Source organism: Patagioenas fasciata, chromosome 4 (genome assembly GCF_037038585.1).
Source record: "Patagioenas fasciata isolate bPatFas1 chromosome 4, bPatFas1.hap1, whole genome shotgun sequence".
Classification (NCBI taxonomy): Eukaryota; Metazoa; Chordata; class Aves; order Columbiformes; family Columbidae; genus Patagioenas; species Patagioenas fasciata.
In genome coordinates, this window is record NC_092523.1 from 13273488 (window position 1) to 13296052 (window position 22565).

A 22565-nucleotide genomic window follows, 5' to 3' on the forward strand; every position below is an offset into this window, starting at 1 on the left:
AGAAGCCACTTGATTCAGAAAATACGTGTAACAAATGCATTTATACCTTCATGCTGCATGACTAAAGGCTTCTAAACAAAGCCTTTATCTCTCAGACTGTCTGGCTGTTGGGTTTGGGTTTTGGGGTTGTGGGTCATTTTTAGTAAATGCTCCATCCCTTCAAAAGGGAGAACAGTCTGCAGGCAAGAAAACATGAACTTGTTATATTTGGAAACAGCTACACTTACAAATAGTATGTAAAAGATACAACACAGAACACTGATTTTAATGTTGTACAAATAAAGATAAATGTAATAATGTTTCACACAAAAATCTATTTTAAGGCAATGCCTTCCACTTCACAGAGATTATACTATCTTAATGCAATGTTTACTGTATCACAACTGCTTTGAGAATACACGTATCTACAAATATACTTTAAATTACCATTTAAATAACAATCAGAAATCTTTAAGGCACCTGCTTGGTTTAACAACAAGAGCAAGCCATTCTGATTAAAAATCAGTGTAGTCTGAAGTCAACATGCTGTCTCACAATATTTGGATCTCCCCAACAGCAATTTTGTGGGTCCCCAAAGGACTCTCCTTAATTTATCCTTTATTCCCAAATGAGAAAAATCACTAATAAAATGCAAATGACGAAAGCATATATACTTAACAGAAACACTCTGCACTTTAGCTACCATCAGAGGCTTTAAATCCATATCAATTTTATGACATTTTCCTTAACACCAGTGGTTTTCAAACTTAAAAAAACAAAACAAAAAAAAACCACATTTAAAAAATGTGTATTTAGGAGGTGTTACCATAATTCTTCATAGCTATGTATAACATATGTATAACCGTGGCAGCTCTGGAAGATCTTGCTACCATAGTGTAATTTACCATAAACAAGATTCCTTTCTTGAAAGCTTTCTAGTGCTTTGAAACACAGCTGGGCAACACATACTACCTGCTTATCAATTTTCACAATATTTTAATAGATATTTCAGTTTAAGCCAGTGAGTCAGAATAAAAATTGCAAACATGCCAGTAAAAATTGGTTGCAGCTTTTTAGGGTTTCACTTTCACCAGTTTTTTGTACTGTGCCTCCATCCACAGCCCCCCACACAAGTACCTGTAAAAAGCCCCCATCAACTCTCTGAAAACTCACGACCTATTATCGTGTTGCGATACTGAGCCTGTGTCCATATAATGATACCCACAGAGACCACTCTAATCGGGCAAGGTATGAAATAAACTGTAATAATAAAAGCAAACAACCAAAACCAACCAAACAAAACCAAAACAAAAGCACTCCCCAAACCAGACTCATACTCACACCTCAAAAAAAAGAACAACCCAAAAAACAACCCCACACACCAAACCCTTAAACACATCTTATCTTCTGTCCACATTTCAAACTACCCCACCATACAGAGACAGATAATATTACAGGAAAAGAGGTCAAACGACCAAAGCTACAGAAGTTTGTAGCAGAATCAACACTAGAAACCACATACTCTATATTAGTAACAAACCAGAAGGGAACATCCTGTTTATTCTCCAAAATAACCCTGACAACTTAATCAATCAAGACTTCCATATTCTTTTGAAATACCTATTTTAAACATAAGCAGAAGTGACTGAGAATACAGTAACACTGGTATCTTAAACAGCTGGTTATGCCTAGTAAGGTTGGAGATGTTTTTTTTCATTTATTTTTTATTTTAAATCTTTCTGTACTTACCTGACAGAACTTCTGTCCAGGACTTCAGAGTTTCATTTCCCTGCTGCAGTTGATGACACCAAAACACTATAAAGCAAGCATGGGAGGAGGCTCCCTGAAGCGACTGAAACAGTGCTAATGATGTCATCAACATTCTGAGTTGGAAAGATCTTAACGACCATCAGTTGGCAACTTTTCTAATGAAGACGATCTATAGAGTATCTGTAAGATTAACACTTCATAAATTTGTCCTCCCCACCACATCCCCACAAAGCATATTGCGATGGACTGTTTATAAGTGTAATCCCATCCTAGGGGTTCAGAGACCACATGTTCCTTTTAACCTGTTCAAAACAGAAGCCATTGCTCCATCAGTACTGGGGCTCGTTCTGTTTAATCTCTCTGTCAACGATCTGGGCAAGGGGATTGAGTGCATCCTTAGTAAATCTGCAGATGACACCAAGTTGAGTGGCAGTGTTGATCTGCTGGAGGGTAGGAAGACACTACAGAGGGATCTGGAGCAGCTGGATTGTTGGGCTGATACCAGCTCTATGAGCTTCGAAACAGTGAAGTCCTGCACTTGGGTCACAACAACCCCAGGCAGCGCTACAGGATGGGGAAGAGTGACTGGAAAGTGCCTGGCAGAGAGGGATCTGGGGGTGATGATTGACAGCCGGCTGAACACGAGCCAGCAGTGTGCCCAGGTGGCCAAAAAGGCCAACAGCTCCTGGCTTGTATCAGGAATAGTGTGGCCAGCAGGGCTAGGGCAGAGATCGTGCCTTTGTACTCAGTGCTTCTGAGGCCACACCTTGAATCCTGTGTTCAGTTTTGTGCCCCTCACCGTAAGAAAGACATTGAGGTGCTGGAGAGAGTGCAGAGGAGGCAACGAAGCTGGTGAGGGGCCCAGAGCCCAAGTGTGATGAGGAGCGGCTGAGGGAACTGGGGTTGTTCGGCCTGGAGAAAAGGAGGCTGAGAGGAGACCTTAGCGCTGTCTGCAACTGCCTGAAAGGAGGTTGTAGCATGGGGGGTGTTGGCCTCTTCTCCCAGGTAGCAAGTGATAGGACGAGAGGAAATGGCCCCAAGTTCAATCAGGGAAGGTTCAGATTGGATATTAGGAAACATTTCTCCATGGAAAGGGTTGTCAGGCATTGGAACAGGCTGCCCAGGGAAGTGGTGGAGTCACCATCCCTGGAGCTGTTCAAAAGACACACAGGTGAGTTTCTCAGGGACATGGTTTAGTGCTAGATCTAGGTTATGGTTGGACTCCGTGATCTTAAGGGTCTCTTCCAACCAAAATTATTCTATGCTTCTAAGCAAACAATCACAGAATCATGGAACAGCCCAGCTTGAAGGGGCCTCAAAAGATCATCTGGTCCAACCTTTTGAGGGAAAGAGAGCCTAGATAAGATTATCCAGCACCCTGTCCTATTGCATCTTGAAAACCTCCAGCAACATGGACTCACGTTCCTCAGGAGGTTGTCCCAGTGAATGACTGTTACCATCACTAAAAAAACAAAAAAATAAAAAAAAAATTCTCAGGATGAAACCTCACCCAGCACAACCTGGACCCATTGTCCCTTGTCTTCTCCATATAGCTCCTTGTGAAGAGAGAGCCTCTGTCCTCTTTGTAGCTGCCCCCTAAAAGTTGGTGAGAAATCACTGCAACAAATCTACTACTGAGAACAGTTCTTTCTGTGCAAATTCTGTCATCTTTCTCAAAAATCAAAAGTATTGTATGGGAGAAAAAATTCCTGAGATGTCAAGAACCAACTCTTCTTTGGAATTTATCTGAATTAAAAGAGCTCAGCAACTCTCAATATTTTACTCCTAAATTGTTTTTCATTCAGATGTTTAATTGTTGCACTCATCCCCAATTTCTATTTGTATACAACACAAGTATTTATTCTTGCCCTTTGTCTTAATGTTGTACCCATCGCCAAAATTGGATTAGAACTGCACAGATTTTCTTGTTTCTGAATGACTTAACTAAAATTAATTTAAAAATGCTAAGTCATACAAATAATCAGTAGGCAATAAGTAAAATAAATAAATAAATAAATAAAAGAACAAGCATGTGTGTTTCAAGATTTCCTCAGTTCTCCACATAAGAAATTTGTGTTTGCAGTCTTCAAAGACTAAGCTATTTGAGAAAGGAATTAGGTAGCAGTATAGTTCACAACATATGCATCCAATCATTATTACAGAATAGCATCCCAAAACTAAGTTAGTATTAGGTCTCAAAACTTAGAAAACTGTTATCTGAAGTAGAGGGAACATATGCAATAAAAGTACGTTATAAGTAGGATCTAATTGCAGGAGGTGGATAAAGAAACTTCCACCTTCTTCACGTCTTGATGTCATTCAGAAGACACCTTGTACATTTGTACTACAGCACCTGCTCAGCAACACATGTTCTGGCTATGCTGTCAGCATGGGGCATCCTTCCCTCTTCGGCTCATTAGGTTCAGATAATCAATGTGGATAAAGAAGACACATTCTTAAAGCTCTGCTATCAACCCACAAAGCACACAGTTAAGATATTGAAACAAGAAATGAAGTGAATGAGGTTTTCATAATATAGTTACACTGCTTCTTACAAAGCCTGATAAAAAGAAGACTAATTTTGGCACTTCAGTCATTTCAAATCATCACAGTAGTGACTACACAGTTACAACTATGTTCTAAAATTGACTGAAAAGAAACAGGCCTTCATTTTTCCCCAACACCACAGGGATATCTATAAAGCTCCTCAAATTCTTGTGTGGTTTCACTTGGCGCCTTTTTTCTGTCCTCACCCCACATCTTCCTTTCAAACAGGTTTTGGAAATTTATTCTGTCCCCTTCTTAAATACAGCTATTCACGTCTGACCAAGTCCTAAATAACTTCACTGTTAAGGTACATCACAAAGAGTGTTTACAGTGGTATTATTATTTGTGGTGACTTCCACTGCTGCCAAATAAACTTTTGAATAAAAATTACTTTTGCACATAAAGTTTTCTGGTTTGCAGAAGAGAAACATGAAGGCTTTATACACAGTAATGGTTGGTAAGAGTTCAGAAACTGGCAGCATCTGACGACTCTTTTTCTGCTTCAGCTACATCCACATCTATTCCATAATACCCTGCCCTGCTCTTGATGGATTTTAAAAGGCAAACTGGAAAGCAATGACAGTTCTGAAGCAGTTGGGTAGCACTGTGTGAAGTACAACCCAAAACAACAGCAACAAAAAGAACTAATAATTAAGCTACCAAATAAAATGTATTTGCTTCCTTTCCTTCCCACTGTAATCACAGCCACCTTATGATCAACAGCATCCTCATTCCTCCTTGAAAACACCAGGACTTCCCCAAGTTCTATACCCAGAAAATTCGACCATTAAAAGTATTTTTATATACACTGATGATGCAGAGAAACTAAAATTTATTTAAAAAAAAAAAAGAAAAAAAGAGGTGAAATCAGGACTGAAAAGTATGTTCTAGGAACACAAAATTCATAGCAACAAAGGCACATGGGAACAGTAATAGATTTGTGCCTACTTGATACACAGCTTCACTTTTCTTCCCTCACCTTTTCTGAATTACAGCCATGTGTAGCAACTCACTGTTCCACAACTCTTTTACATGCCTTTTATCAGGATTCAGCATTAACATTCTTTTTTAAAAATACATTAATAATGTATGTGCAATAATGTATCTTGAATACTTGAATGATAAAAAAGGGGTGGGTTTTTTGTCCTTTACTGAAAATTGCACAAGATTAAATCCATGAGGAGAAGTGATGGAGAGTCTACAAACTACTGTGAGACAAGCCAATTTGACACACAATTTACAGTAATTTTATTAGTTGCTAATGTTCCAATATTAAATTAACCTCATAATCATGAGTATTGCAGATCCGCATTTACGATACAACCATTCTGATATCAATTGTTGCAATGTGAAAATTTTGTTTAATGTAATTGTTCATACAGTAAACTAACTACATTAATCTCACTTCACCCGTCAGATTTGACTCCTGCGTGGTTTAAAGCCCCCCTTCCACCCACACACGGAAAGACAACCGCCCCCCCAATCTGAGCCATGCCCACGTATGATACACAAAACATAACTAATACAAAAACTCACTTTCACTGGACAACATCTAAAATATGTAAATACCTGTTCCTGCAGGTCGTAGTCATAGCTATCATGCAGCAGAAGACTGAGGACATACCGAGTATAAATCATGGCATCAATGCCACACTTCTCTAGCTCTTGTCCCAGCCAGGTCTGCACTGGACCCAAAGCATGTAGCAGAGACATTTCAGAAACAGATTCAGGGCCTGGATAAGAGCTTGAGGAGCTTTCAGATGGCAAACCATCCACAACAACTGTACAGATAGGGCGCATGTATCTAGGTGGTTGGCATCCTTATAACGTGAAGCATTTTCTGTAGTTGATATTCCGTCGATATCTGGAGGTGATTTTCACTCCAGTAAATAGAAGAGAGGCTTGACTTCTAGGACAATCATTTATATTTCCTGGCAGTTAGCCGTCTAGAGACGAACATCACTCTTCAGGTATGACCAGTGAATAAACTAACTCCTAATAGCAAACACATATGTAGATGTGTTTTTCTACCTTAATTTCACATTGAGGCCAGATGCAAGTCCCCAGCAGGACCTATAAAGAGGAAAAAATGATAAGTTGTGATAATATGTATCCATACATGAATTATAGTAAACAATGAAAAAACCACCCAATTTAGAAAGCAGTCGTTTACATGCTGCTTAATCCACGTATAGAGTACACCTATGCAGTGTCATTTTGAAGAGTAACAGGAAGCATTCCAAGTTTGAAGGTGACTTTTAGAAAAAGTACTTTTTAAGGTAAGAAGGGAGACCCTGATGAAAGACTTCACAACTAATCTGTTGACTGAAATACAAGTTTGACCTAGCTTTATGAGAAAGTTGAGATTTTATTACTTTCACTATCAGCTAAAAAACCAGCACTTTGATTAAAAAAAAACTACGCTAGTTTGCATGAAGACTGACTGTATATTTTGCATCACTAGAAGACAATATAATCCTATCGGTTTGCACTGATTGTCATTTCTGGAATAGAAAAAAAATGTCTTCTTTGTAAAATACTGAATTAATGAAATTCATCTGGCCAGGAGTTTCATCAATACTACCACTAAACAGTTGCTACCTTCAGGCTTGCATGGTTTTGGTGTTGGTTTTTTTTTTAGGTTCAATATTTGCCTTGCATCAGTACAGTCATGCATTTTATCATCCAAAATCTGTCCCCATAAAAATAAAAATCTCTGGAATAACTTAAAAAATTCAAGCAGAACATAATTTATCAGTACCAGAATTAACACTGAACTCTCTTTACAGAAAGCATACACCAGCCTTACCTGAGAGATTAAACTTTAAACCATATCCTAAAGCAGACAAACCAGCCTAAGACGTAAGACCACCCACAATCCCAAGTAGTCTTGGTAAGTAAGGGGCAGAAGGTGCAAGCATCACACAAACAGGCATCCTGCCCTCTAACCCAGAAGAATCCAGTGCAAAAAAAGGCATTTTTGGACCAGTCTGCCAATCAACCACATGCCAGTCATTTGTGTAGGCCTTCTCTCTCCAGCTTTTCAGCAAGAGAAAACAAAGCTCAGATCCTAGCAGGAAATACCACTTCACTGAAAGGGAACAAAGACTAAAGGATCTAAACAAAATCTACCAGTTTGTTTCAACCTCACTGCAAGATAACCAACACACTCAAAACAGACATCATCTAATCTACCTAAACTATATAATGTGTGCAACATTTCCTGTGGGCAGCATTTGCTTTGTGGCCAAAGAAAATTGAAGGGTGACCTTACAGCTGATATTTATGTCCAAACAACAAAAGATCATAGTTTTTAGGAGGTTTCTTCGCATCACCACCCAGGTACAACTGTATATTTCAGATCTTTACTGAGTCAATAGAGACATCATCAAAAAGAAATCCATTATAATCAGTTGCTGCAGTCGCTACACTAAAATCTCCTTACTTCTCAGATGGCAATGTTCATTTTGAGAAGGTAGGTAACCCAAGAGTATCCAGTCTTTGTCAGTAACATGTTTGTATTAGTCAGAATCTCACAAGTAAGCACAAATAACAGTAGGTAGAAACACCCTTCACAGAGCCTGGAGGTTACTGCTTCAACACATAATTAGAGAACAGAAAGTATGAGAAAAGTCTAACATTGTAACCAAGATACCCCAAATCAAGAGCAACAAGTCCAAGCTCTTTCATCCTTCTGTTGGTGTTCCACATCACAACATGTGATTAACACTCTCCCTAGGTCAATGTCACAATCCCAGTGAGCCCCCCAAATCCCATATTTCAAAGATCTGGGAAAACCAATGCTCTTGATTTGTCTTTTTTGAGACACGGAGCAGAACTACCTGAGTGTTCAGGAAATCAATTTTTTTATAAGAGTTGACAGAAAGTTCCACTGAAAAGGGGAATTATGAAAGGGTGGATGGGGAGGAAAACCAGAAAAAGAAAAGTCAGAAAATGACCAAATAATTTCATTTATTCTAATTCAGCAGGTATCTCATCTACCCATAATCTTTTATTTTACCAAATGTACAGAGAATGGAGAGGGACAGCAAACACACATTCCAAGTAGTCTTTCATCTGCAAAGATACTGTCAAAATCAGTCAAGAGAGATGGGATGGAGAGGGCTTTGTTAAGGTGATTACATCCTTCATTGAAGGTTTTGAATATCCATTTAGCAAAGCAATGGACTTCTGGAAATGGAGTTACTTCAACCAAAAGCAACTGCATCAGTGGACAACAGAAGAGCTATAAATGTTACCTACGTAGACTTCTTTAAGGCCTCTGACACGGTCCCACCCAACACGCTTGCTGCTCAATTGGGAGATACGGATTCCATGGATGGATAAAGAACCGGCTGGATGGCCACGTCCAAAGAGTTACAGTCAATGGCTCAATGTCCAAGTGGAAACCAGTAACGAGTGGTGTCTCTCTAAGATCCATACTGAGAACAATACTATTTAGTATCTTCATCAGTGACAGAGACACAGTGAGACTGAGTGCACACTCAGCAAGTTCACAGGAGGTGACACCAAGCTGTGTGGTGCAGTTGACATGCTGGAGGGCAGCGATGTCATCCCAGGGGACCTTGACAGGCTTGACAAGTGGGCCTATGCGAACACCATTAAATTCAACAAGGCCAAGTTCAAGGTCCCGCACCTGGGTCAGAGCAATCCCCAGTGTAAATTCAGATTGAGGGGTGAATGGATTGAGAGCAGCCCAGTAGAGGATTTGGGAATACTGGTAGTTGAAAAATTGGACATGAGCCAGAGCTTGCAGACCAGAAAGCCAACCATATCCTGGACTGCATAAAAAGAAGCACGTCCAGCAGGTTGAGAGAGGAGATCTTCCCCTTCTGCTCCACTCTTTTGAGATCCTACCTGGAGCACTGCATCCAACTCTGGGGTCCCCAGTACAAGAAGGACATGGACTTGTTTGAGCAGATCCAGAAAAGAGCCATGAAAATCTTCAGAGGGATTGGACTGAAAAGCTGTATGAGGAGCAGCTGAAGTCACTGGGTTTGTTCAGCCTGGAGAAGAGAAAGCTCCAGGGATAGTTTAATGCAGCCTTTCAGTACTTAAAGAGGGCTTATAAGAAAGCTGGGGACAGACTTTCCAGGAGGGCCTGTAGTGACAGGGCAAGGGGCAATTTTTTTAAACTGAAAGAGGATAGATTTAGATTGGACATAAGGAAGACATTTTTTATGATGAGGGCAATGAGACACTGGAACAGCTTGTTCAGAGAAGTTATGGATGACCTATTTGAAATGTTCAAGGTCAGTCTGGACAGGAATTTGAGCAACCTGATCTAATGAAAGATGTCCCTGCCCACAGTAGGGGGGGTTGGACTAAATGATCTTTAAAGTTTCATTCCAACCCAAACCATCCTGTGATTTTATGACAAAGCAAAGGGCTTCTGAATACTGAGGCACTTCAGTCAAGACTTACTGAGACACATGGTTTAAATCCTCAGCACCTAGTAAGGACTGAATTTATGCTTCAGCTTTTCTCTGCATGAGGTGACTATGTGGCCTTTCTTTTCTGTTGTACTGGTTTCATCTGGGATAGAGTTAATTTTCTTCCTAGTATAGAATCACAGAATGTCCTCAGTTGGAAGGGACCCACAAGGATCGTCAAGTCCAGCTCCTGTCCCTGCATATGACAATCCTCAAATTCACACCATGTGTCTGAGGGTGTTGTCCGGTCTCTTATTGAACAATGTCAGGCTTGAGGCTGTGACACTTCCCTGGGGAGCCTGTTCCAGTGCTCCAGCACCCTCTGGGTGAAGAACCTTTTCCTGATGTCCAACCTAAACCTCCCCTGGTAACATCTTCCTGCCATTCCCTCAGGTTCTGCCATTGGTGATCAGAGAAAAGAGATCAACACCTATCCTTCCTCCTCTCTTTGTGAGGAAGCTGTAGATGGCAATGAGGTCTCCTCTTCTCCAGGTTGAACAAACCCAGTGACTTCAGTCGCTTCTCATACGGTTTTCCCTCTAAACCCTTCATCAACTTCGTAGTTGTCTTCTGGACACTCACCAGGAGCTTAATATGTTTTTCATCCTCTGGTGCCCAGACCTGCACACAGTGCTCCAGGTGAGGCTGCACCAGTGCAAAGCAGAGCTGGACAATCATTTCCCTCGCCTGGCTGGCAATGCTGTGCTGGATGCACCCCAGGACATGGTTGGCCCTCTTGGCTGCTGGTATAGCGCTGTGTTCTGGATTTAAGATGAGAAAAATGTTGATAACACAACATGTGTTATGTTTTAGCTACTGCTGAGCAGTGTTTAGACAGACTCAAGGCCTTCTCTGCTTCTCATCCCACCCCACTGATGACCAGGCCAGGGATGCACAAGGCATTGGGAGGGAACAAGGTCAGGACAGGTGACCCAACTGACCCAAGGGATAATCCATATCATATGACATCATGCATTTATTTTCATGAGGCATTTGAGAAATTCAGTTCTTGCGATTCAGGTTAACAAAATCTGATCTACTTTGGCTGATCAGTTAAAGCATATCTTGCTTTTTTCAGATGGGAAGGAAAGGGCAGAGACAGCAAGAGAGAGACAGGTTATCATGGGAATTAAGAAATGAGACAACAAGATTTCTATGATGTTCAAATACTTCAGTCGACTTTTTTTAATATCAATCACCTATTTTAAAATTATTTTAAGTTTTAATATATATACATGATATAAAAATGTAAATCTGAACAAAATTCTGAAATAATTTTGACAGTTCTCATTTTACAACTGTCTCAAGTACTTTGTTTTACAGAAACTCTTAAACATATTTCCATTGTGTTTTAGAATTAATAAATTTTCATGCAAACCAAGTATTTTCCCATCCCAGTACTAAAGAGAAGCTTTCCATATCAAATTAATACAAGTCATTCAAAGAGCGAACATTTCTGCTAGTAGATTTTACATATAACTTTTTCTGATAAATAAGTTATCATCCCTTTTTAATATTTTTCACACTGTCTTGTTAAAAATAACTTTCTCCATCCTACCAATGACCACAGCTATTGTGAACAGGGAGACGACAATATAGTCTAAGTAATTAGCGCAAGGCTAGTTATTTTAACTATCAAGTTGGAAAGAATTCCCCATTTCCAGTTACAGAATATGATGGAGGGAGATGTTGTATAGTAAGAATTACCAAATAAAAATGTACACATCTCTATAACAGTTTTGAAAACTACTGATTACTTACAAATCCTAAAGTCAAAAATAGATTATGAAATTCTTTCAAAAGTATTTCTACTTACTCCACTTCCTAGTCAAATATTTCCTCTTAAGTAATTTTCAGTTTTTGTAATAATAATGAATGACCTTAGCAAGGTCATTGTTAGATAAGCTGTCACCAGCTCAACAACTATGAGCACAAGAGTCAATTTATGAGGTGTCTTGTAAAGGAATAAGAATACAATATTGTGTAAACACCTGGATTTTAAAATTTACACCATCTTGCAACAGATACTCTTTCTCAAAATTCTATTCAGTGTGACAGTCACTAAACATTCTTTCGACCTAAAAAGACAGCAGAAGACAATAACTGAGTTTTAGTGTCCTGAAATCTAGTTATGAAAAAGCAACACCTTTAAATAATCCATAGCAAGAGAGTTGTTCTTGCATGGTCAACGACCTTTTTTTGACAACTAAATAATCTTAGTCTTCCCCTTAAGTGAAATGACATATAGGTATTGTCATAACAAAAGCATAAAATAAAAAAAATTAAAATTGTCATGGTACCACAATAACAAGAGCCACACAAACACCTTCTTCTGATAGCTGTATCTACAGGAATACAGCATGATAACGTAAAATTACACTAAGGTTATCAAAGAGTGCAGTAAAAGAAAGGTGTAATGAAATCATTCTTCAATGAAGCTTGACACAAGCCCACCAACAATGTGCTGGCATATGTAACTGCCCTTATCAGACTATCAGCAGAAAGAGCTTATTGGCTAAAAGCTCATGCCAGGCAAGACATTCCCATGTCTTCAACAGCTTTTTTTTCCTCTATAATTACCTCACATACAAAAAACCAAACCAAACCAAACCAAAATAAACAAAAAGCCACAACAGCAAATGAAAAACCAGGTTATTTTAAGGGACTTAAAAGGCCCTTTTTTCCAATTGTTTCTAATCTCAGAAAACAGTGACGAAAGTCAAATCACAAACCCAATGAATGAATCTAAAGTAAGCTAAATATATCTTAACAGCACCAAGAGGTCTCTGAAAATTACATATCCACACAGCAAGGTTCTGGTCAAACATTTTTTTGTCAATGAAAAAAATATGTAGACTTAATGCTTTAACAAGCTTTCTTAAAGATATACCTACCATCAACTCCTACAGTAACAGAAAATTTTGGAATAGGATAGTAAAAAACATACACCTTATTATTGTCCTTTCAGGTAAACTAAAGGTCCGTAGACTATTTCTTGGAGATCGTGAAAAGGTAACTTAAAAAGGAAGCCAATTGTCTGCAGGCTTCAATTCACTACACTGGGCTCTACACTCTCAGTGGAAAAAAAAATTACAGAAGCTACACATTGAGGAAAGTTGAAAACTCACATTTATTTATATAATCTGCAAAAAAAGTCTCAAGCCTCAAAGTTACTTTTTACACATTTTTGATACATCTGCTACAGATAAGTTGATCTCTTAGATAAAGCCACAGATGTCACCTTTTTCCTTCCATTCCCAAAAGGGGTAGCACCTGCGTTTCCAGTGCTTCATTCTGCCCCCGTTATATGGTAACAATCAGACCAAACGCATTCTCACACCATAGTTAAGTCATAAATGCTGTTTCACACAGTTTCCTCTATTATTCTGTGAAATATGCCAGTACATTACATAGTTTACAATTAACAGCTCTCACTGTCAAAAGTGGTTTTTCCCCGCTACGGTCTTTGACAATTTAAAACAATTCTCCAATGCACAGAGAAAAAGAAAATATTACAGAATTACTTTTTCTTTTTATTCTTTTTTCTTTTTAATGTGGATGTAAGTGTCCACATTTTCTAACCAAGACACATTTTTTTAGTAGCATTTTTCCCTGGAATGGTTAAACAATCGTTCTCCCTGACAACTACACATCACAAAAACATGCAAATCCTAATTAGTATAAATCAAAGTGAAAATTTTAGCAAGTTTGGTCAATAAGATACTAAAATCACATATTCACTTCAGTAAATTTCAGTCCCCTCCAGAAGACTGATTATCAAAAGTACAGTCACATCATACGATGGTAACAGAAGTCCAGAATTATTCTTACATATTACGGAGGAATCAGCAACTTCACCATCATTTATTTTGTTACTTTCAGTGAAAAGTCTATATAAATCCTTAACATACAAACCAAACAGTCACACACTGGAAGGGCACTGTTAAAGACCAGAAAAAAAGCCTATTTAAAATCTACTAAACAACAGAATTTGTGTCCTTAATAAATTTCACATGGCATTTAAAAGACGTGAATTAGGAAGTAAAAGAAGTTGTTATTTTTTAATCACATTCCTCAATAGTCTACGAAATTTGGCTGCATGGCCTTCAGAGCAAGGACAGGTTTTTTATGCATTGGTGATGTTTGGTGCTTTTGTACAATAAACAGCAAAGCAGGGACTTGAGTCATGACTGTCACTGAAACACTGTAATAAACCAAAAAAAACTGATAATGCCAGTGCTACAAACAAGCTCTCCCTCCATCCCAGTTCAGGCTATTTCTGCCACAAAGCTTCAGAAGCATTGTCATGTCATGAGAAACACCTGGCTGGAATCAAAGCAAGGAACACTAAAAGTGTTTCCTTTTTTAAGTATTATGAGGAAGTGCAAGAGTGGTACAGTCTCATTTGTAATGGATATATGTTTGATGGTTGACTGAAGTCTAACGAGGATGGGCTTATGCTGTGCTTCTAGTGTAACTCAGTCAAGTCAGAGAACCCACACAGGGGACAGAAAGCAGCCTGTGAGTGTTACCATGGGATTTTTTTTTCTTGTAAATCTGCAAGCTTATTTTCATAACACTTATCCAAATGAAAATCTGAAGCCGTTAATCCCATATAAAAGCTTAATGGAATTACTCAAAGGATTCAAGAGCTACCATGTAAGCCTCATTTACTTGGGTTAGCACAGAACAGAGATATGACCAAGATGACACCAGGAAAGTCACCAGCAGAGTTCTGTAGGATTCTGCACTGGGGCCTGCATTGCTTAACAAACTCATAAGCGACCTGAAAGAGTGACCTGGTGAGTGATACAGTTAATCAGCTACTTAACAAAAGCAAGCTATCCGGGATAGCAAACGCAAGATAACTAGAAAAATGCAGAAGCACCTTATGAAACCGGACTGGGCAGTAAAAAGGCAAACAAAATTAAGCACAGATAAACTTGAAATGAAAAAGAGAAGGAATAACATCCTCACGCTGTTAATACATAAAACAGTGAGTTGTGAGCTGACTACAAATCCCAGGATCTGTTTCCTGAGTAGTATGTTTATTTCATGTAACTATAAGCTCAAACCCAGCAGTAGCCAGAAGAGCAAATCACAAACAAAAGTCATATTTGTGTAACCAAATCAGTGTTTTGCACACATATTATACATAACATGCAACCCCAGTCCTGTAATACCAAAGACGACATGCCCCTTCATAGATAGAGATTGACTGCTCAATGTATTTTTTTAATAGAAAGTAACAATGAGTTAGTGAGAGCTATGTACAAAACTTTACCCAACAGGTGTTGGGAATCCCTTGCCAAAAGACACTGAGGACTCAAAAAAAAAAAAAAAGAAAACCGTAGATGGGTTTCAAAGGAAATTGAACAAGGGAGATTACTTGAGAGTTTCCAACTAGACAAACCCCATCAGGTTCAGAAAATTTCCTAGACTGAAAATGGCGTGAGGCTGAGGGAGTTTTCAGGAGAGGTACCACATATACTCTCCCTGCTCTTTTTCATCCCTAACAGGCTCACTTATAGATGCTGTTGCAGACAAGTACTGGATTTGACAAAACCTTTGTCTGAACCAGTACAGCTGTTCTTATTAAACATTCATGTTCACCATAATGTTACACTTCAAAAAAAGTAGCTGGAGCAGTTCAATTAGCTGTTCCATTCACAGGGCTGCACATTATTAACATACATGTACTCTTCTACAAGATGTCAAACTATCAGTCCTGCCAGACAGCAAAAACTGAGCTATGGGAAACAGCTGTCACTGGACTTCAGAATTAACAGGTTGAGGCACCTGCAACAGGGGTTCAGCTACATTTTCAAGACCCCAAATTCTTGGTAATCTGAATATTCTCCACTTTCTCAAAACAAGCATGTAATAGAAGCTGGAAGAGGGGAAAAAATAAAACAAAACAAAATCAAACAAGCAAGATGGAAAGAGGAAAAAGCATGACCTAGCAGTAAAACCTACAAACACTGTGAACAACAGTCACAGCACACTATGCCTACCATATACCAAAACTTCATTACTTTAGAAAATTGTAAGATGGTCTGAAAGTGGTTTCATGAACAGTGTCTTTTGAAAGGGTTCCTATGACATACAACAGATTTTTAAGGAGCACCTCTACATAGTGAAGACCAAGGAAGTAGTTCTCCACTACAGGTAATATGACTTAAAAATTTAATTAATAAGCCCTAATAGCTGGCAAGTTTTGCAATCATGGTTCAATAGATGTCTTGATAATTTAGGCAGGAAATTTTATGTTCAAGAGGGAAGTATTGTTATTTCATAGCAACACACAGGAAACTGTTTCAAGAGGTCAAGACTCAATATTAAAGATGCATTTAAAAAAAAAATCCAAAGCAGGAACTTCACTATGCAGCACATAGCCACTGCTTCCATTTCAATAAATACAGGTGAGCCCCGAGCATTTCTGACAAAATAAAACGCGACAAATCAAGCAATTTCTACTACCACAGTTTATTGTGTAGTTGTACCACGTAAATGTAAGTACCATGTAGCTGCAGCTTGTGCCTGCCTCCCCGAAACCCAAGGCACTATGTCTCTAAAAATTTCAGTATTCATTTTAAGAAAAGCTTACAACTGTTAAAGACACCTTCAAACAGATTTAATATATTGAAATATATTTATAGACCGTCTGAATCTAAAGGAATAAAATACTGCTTCACACATTTCAAATGCCTAGCTGTCACTAACAATGGCAACATCTACACTATTTTAGTAAAGATTTGTCCAAACAATGTTATCCAGTTACCAATACAGTCCTAATCATTCCATTCAATTCTTTAAAAACTATAAACATAAACTGCCACGAGAAAATTTTTTTCCAGTTTATTTTGTTACTGTCCAGATCGGACTTTAAACTAAATTTCAAGCTTGCTTAAAACTGATGTTTGAACTAAATTTTACTCCTTTGTTTAAATAAGAGTACTTTTTTTTAATTGTATCTGAAAGAAAAAAGTACAAATATTGCATAACCTAGAAATAAGATAATTTTTACAAGTTAAAAAATATAAATTGGTATCTAATGACAAGGAATTTAAGTAAATACTTTTCACATTAAAAATGAACTTAAACCAACGTTGCATATGACTGAGAACATTTGAAGTAATTACTACTATTGCCAGCACAAGTACCAGCTTGTAAAAACCAGAAGTGCTTTAAACCAGCATTAACTAACTTCCAAGAGAACACCAGCAGCAGCATCTTGACAGAGAACGCTGTGTGGCTGACTCAAAGGCCAGTCAGTGTAACACAAACTGCACCACAACCACATGCTGCCACCAAGAGGATGTTCTGCTGTTTTCTCCCACAGTCCCTTCCTGGCCTTCTCCACCTTTTGTCCCTGTATTTAACTCATCCACTGCGTAGCTGCAGGGACGAACTGGATCAGTTTGTTCTAAATAGAAAGAAATAGTTTTTGGTGGGCTAGTCTTCAAAAAATACAAATACACGATTAAGTCTTCCCATCGCCACAAAATTTCTACATCTGCCATAAGAGAGGAAGCGGGGCCGTGCCATTCAGCAGCAGCTCACTGTTAGATCCACTGAAGTATAACAGGAAAACATTAGGAATGCAGAGTACAGAAACTACATTTTAGCCAAGTCAGATGCAAGTCTTTCAGACCACTACTACTCTTTGGAGCATGAAGCATGGAAGCCAACCCAGGTATTTCAATAGATATCAGATGTACTTCCAATATTTTTATAGAGATTCCTTACAGACCCATGCAATTTATCCTGTACTTGTATCATTCAGCAGATTCAGCCTCAAAACAAACAGAATCCCACAGCAGCCTGGTAATAAAGAAATTTCTGCTTGCTTCTAAGTTTAAGCGAGAGGCAGGTGTTATAACCAGTCTAGAATACTATGGATCACCAAAGTTTGAAGAACTCAAGAGAAAGTGTAAGTGCAAATGCAGAGCGTGGCAAGCGTTCACCTCAAGAACGTAGACGCTGCCTCAGTTCATACTCAGTATTCTCCAACCATCAGTGTAATTTCAGTATCACTGACATCAGGTCTCAGACTGTTCTGTTACCTTTCTTTTTACCACTGAAGTCACTGGTATTATTTCAATTTTTCAATTTAAAATTGCAGATCTTATCGGCATACCAGAGCAAAGCCAGTGACAAATATCTCGCTCTCTCCTATTCACCTCAAGTCCATCACACATCGGGACTGCCTGGTTGGACTGCTACAGGGCCTGGGAGGTCCTGGGGAGAAATACCTGTTTAGCTGTAACTTCAAGGAGGAGACAGTCTTTTTTGTTCAGTGTCATGCAAATCTTCACAGGGACACTATTTATGAAACACTGCGGCTTTCACTATGTACACAAGCAACAGACCACACATCACTGATTACCATCATCATACTTCACTAACTGCTTCTTGGATTTAAGGAAACATAAATGGGGTTAATAAAAAACAACCCCCCAAATAACTAAGATCACAAAGGATGCACACATTTTAAGATCACTGAGACATTTATCTTCAGGACTTTCAGCATGTAAAATCTGTAAGCTTTCTACTTCTTGTGTCTCACTATATTTACTGTCCTTCCCATCAACTAGAATATATGTGGGGCTTAACAACACAATTGAGGATGTAGTCAAGTAATGGAAAGATCTGACACATGCTCTTAACTATTTTGATCACCCTGCTTCCTACTTTCCTGATGTCTTCAATTTACTCAACTTCTAGAGCAGTTCAAACTATTCCTAATAGTTATTGCCTGTGTTTGAACTCCCTTCCCAAGTTGGACAGTAATGGCTCAGAGGCCTGAGCACCACACTACTGTGCATCCATTAAACCAGACCTGCCTCCAGTTTCCTGCCATCTGGGTGCCCAGACACAGCCCCGGTGTGCCCGAGAGCTGTTGCCAGCTGCCTCCGGGGAACAGGCAGCCACCAGAAGGAATTGCCCCCCAGTCACCAGTGGGGCTACCTAACAAAATATTCGGTGCTCTTCCTGCCATCTGAAGCACTACTGCAGCACCAGGCAGCCCAGGGGCCGCTCTTTCAGTGCAACCACATAGGATTTATTTCAATTAATATACAATTTATTCTAAGGTATACACTGCATCTTTCAGTTTGGGACGGAAAAGGAGAATGAATTATGAATTTCAGTGATCCAATTACCCCTGCTCATTTAAATCTATGGTATTTCTCCAGCTATTTATACTTCCAAAGTTAAAAATCCAGCTGTATGTAAACATTTAACTAGTTAATGACCACACTACACATTTTGCTTTATTAGCTTATTTAATTTGTGTGAAGGTCTTCTCTGAGTTAATTAGTACATTTTGAAAAGCTTAAAAAAGCCTCATGAAGGGTTTAAAAACTAATATCTATTGCCTAACTAGACAGTCTTTTCAACAGCTCTTTTCATTAAAAAGATGTTATCATAAATTAAGTTGGAAATCACATATAGACCATGTTTTCTATAATAACTGTGTAAAAATGTACAACATGTGTCAGCCACAAGAGGTTCAGTAATTGCAGATCGTTATGGGCAGTTGAATTTGCAAGCTCTGTGACTTAACCAGTGGAGAAGATATCGACTTTGCAGCAACGAAAATATGGCAGATCTACAAACAAAACGATTTCAAATGCTCTTCTCCTGCACTTCTACTACCTCTAATTTTAATCCAACATGTTAGTAAATTAAATTCTATATATTTCTGAAATTGAAATCAGAGGTAGAAGACTCTGCAATTTTGAACAAAGTAACAATTCACATGAAAGAATCTGTATTTTAGCATTTGAGAGCATTTGCGTAGACATTTTTTTGTTCAGTTTATGTTGTAAGACTGTCAGGAAAACAACTTTTTCTTCTTTTTCTATAAAAACAGTGATGATATTTGTTGTCATATCTTGTGTGCATCTTTATGTTAAAGTATGTTGCTTAAAATGGTATTGTTTACTTTAAAAAAAGATGAGTTTAGACACCAAACAGGTAGAACAGGTTAATACTGCTCTTAAAAAATTTGCTGTTTGCTACTTCAGATGACAGCTGGAAATCTTATTTTATTAAAAATACGAAATATTTAACTATCACCACCAGAAAACCTCTTACAAAACCAGCAGGTTGGCATTACATTACTTCTCTTCAAGGAAATTACTGTACTGTTAACCAATGCATTTCTTTCACAACTCAAGAACAAAGTTACTAAAAACTAGAACTCTGACGTTTCTCTCAAGCTGATAAGATACCCTGTACAGAGAAGTTGGTGAAAAAAATCATCTACCTAAATATGAAAATTAAACTAAATCTGGACTTACAGAAACACTTGAAAACTCGTGTCACCTCACACAATTCAATATGACTTCCAGCAAACCAGCTATAAAGAGTTAAAAAAAAATCCTACAGGTAGTTTAGTTTCACTGTTAAGTACAACAGTCAAATAAGCAGAAGAGTGAACTTCTACCCGAGAAGACAGAACCAGGAGAATGAGAAGTCACTCAACAGCAACCTTCAGCTAATTAGTAACAGTCATGAGCTCAAAATCTTCAGCCAGCAGAATTTAAATATCATGAAACAGTAAGTCTTTCCTAAAGTTTTGTAAGTAAACTTATCAATCAGAGAAATCACTGGAAGCTGGCTGTTTCTTTCAAGACACTCCAGTGTCCTAAATTAAATGCAGTGTTTTAATGTTGCACTCTCAGTCAGTCGCAGAGTCTTCAAACTTGCTTCACGTTTGTAATAACAGATTACAGTGTCACAAGGATTTAGTGAGAATTAATTACCTGTCCAATGCAGAAAAACGCATTACCGATTTCTTCATTAGTGATGCTTCAAGCAACCTTTTTTCTTTAGGCTAACAGAACACTTTATTTTCTTAAAAAGCACATATGACACATGCTAAATAACCAAATAATTTCCTTAATCACTCTGTGTGTGTTTTAGCAGTTTCCCACTTTGCTGTTGAAGACTGTCTTAATCTTAGTCCTGACTAAGCTAATACTGCCTGGAATAAACTGTGCCTTGCAACTCAGCTCTGCTGTTCTGATGCTAAAACTACAGTCTTGTGAAAACAGGCTTTATTTTTTCTGACCTTCAGCTACCTATAGTCTCTTAATCTCTTATATCTCTCTCTGTACTTTCTTCCACAGTCTATATATGCAACACCTCTTCTGCAATGCAACTATGGCTCCCTTCGGAATTCTTCTAGTTCATCTAGCCAAACCATTAAAACAACAAAACCCCCACGCTCACACAATTTAATAACATGTAAAAGGTGTGACAGCTCCTCCTTTCCATACAGGATGTTAAACACAGGCACATTATGATGAAACAATTTGCTTTAATTCACTCAGTGGCAGAGGTGACAGAAAACTGCAGGTCTCTTCAATCCTAGTCCAGAGTTCTATCCAGCAGACCTCGTTCCTTAGATAAATTTAATAGTAACCATGGGAAGATTTTTAGAAGTTACAAGATCACAATACTCTTCAGATGTGAATACATAAATTGTAACAGGGATGACAAGTTTTTTGCACAGAGTATAAACTTTCACACGCAATACTTTCTTGAACAAGTCCTAGAAAGTTACAGAGAAAAGTAAAAGTAGCATGGCCCACATATTTGAAACTTCCGCCTCAATACAGTAAAAAAGATAAACATTCCCCAAATTATATTAAAAATTAAAATTGTTATAGCAAGCTTGAGCACAGACTATGCACAAACTTTACAGGATATAATTTCTCTATTACATATAATATCACAAGAGTGAAACATTAATTTAAATCCTTTGTAATTGAAATTTCCACATTACTGCCTTAGAAATAAATCTCTTGGAAAAACAGATACCAAAGCAGACATACAGAACCTGAGTTATGAACAGAATCTAGATGGTGCAGAAATAATCCATGAATATATGCAGGTAAATCCAAACACTTGCATGTGAAATTATGAAGGAAATAGCAAATTAAAAAATATAAAGCTAGTGAAATAACTTCTGGTAAGAAGTCTGTGAAAGAATAATTGTTGTACTGAATGTTCAAACTACTCAGCCTTTCCTGCCACCCCCCCAACCACCACCATGGCTGAATAAAATACACATTCAATCCCTCAGCATCCATTATAAACATACCAAAGCAACTTTCAGGAAAGTATAACAGGATGCTTTTTAGTAAAAATATTATAGGTAGCTCATCTAGATCTTTTTCTACTAAAACACTCTGACAGTCCTGGTATTTGCCTAGAAAAAGTTGGTAAATTATTTCAAAATCCTGAAAATACATACATTTCCCTCCTATCAGCCAATTTTATTTTTGTCTGTATATTGAAATGTAACTGAGCATTCAAACATTCATTTGAACATTTTTATTTTATATCATGAAATTGACTTTACTCAGAAAAAATTCTTGGGGCGGGGTTGGGAGGGACAGACACAACTTGTTTCTATGATTACATTTACAAATTACCTAACCAGCCTGTCACTGTTCTTGGACTAAATTGAAGGATTCCAATCTCTGTTCCACAACACAGAAGAACCTATTCCAATAAACAGAGCATATTAAATAGCTTCTAGAAGATCATTTGTATTCCAAGCTCCACTAGCAGTGCAGACAACTAGAATCGTTCCCTGTTACCTCTCTTAGACTGCAGGAATTCTAAGCCTTGCTGTATTCCTTACATTCTGCTTTACCACTGTTACTCATCTTATTATAGTAATAAGTTATTATTTTTAGTTATTTGCTATCAGTTGTTATTACCATTATACAATTTTCGTGGCTTCACGTTACGGGTCCATCAGATATGTATGATACCTACACTATGAATGCATGTCTT

The 22565-nt window shown here is 38.1% G+C and overlaps 1 protein-coding gene across 1 annotated transcript in view; it reads right to left on the reverse strand.

Annotated features, from left to right (window-relative positions):
• Positions 1-22565, reverse strand: part of KIAA0232 (KIAA0232 ortholog) — a 69767-nt gene that overhangs the window by 43846 nt on the left and 3356 nt on the right. Inside the window, exon 2 of the mRNA XM_065836693.2 lies at positions 5866-6369. Within this exon, the coding sequence (XP_065692765.1) occupies positions 5866-6096 (231 nt within the window). The 5' untranslated portion in view covers positions 6097-6369. The remainder of the gene's footprint in view (positions 1-5865; positions 6370-22565) is intronic.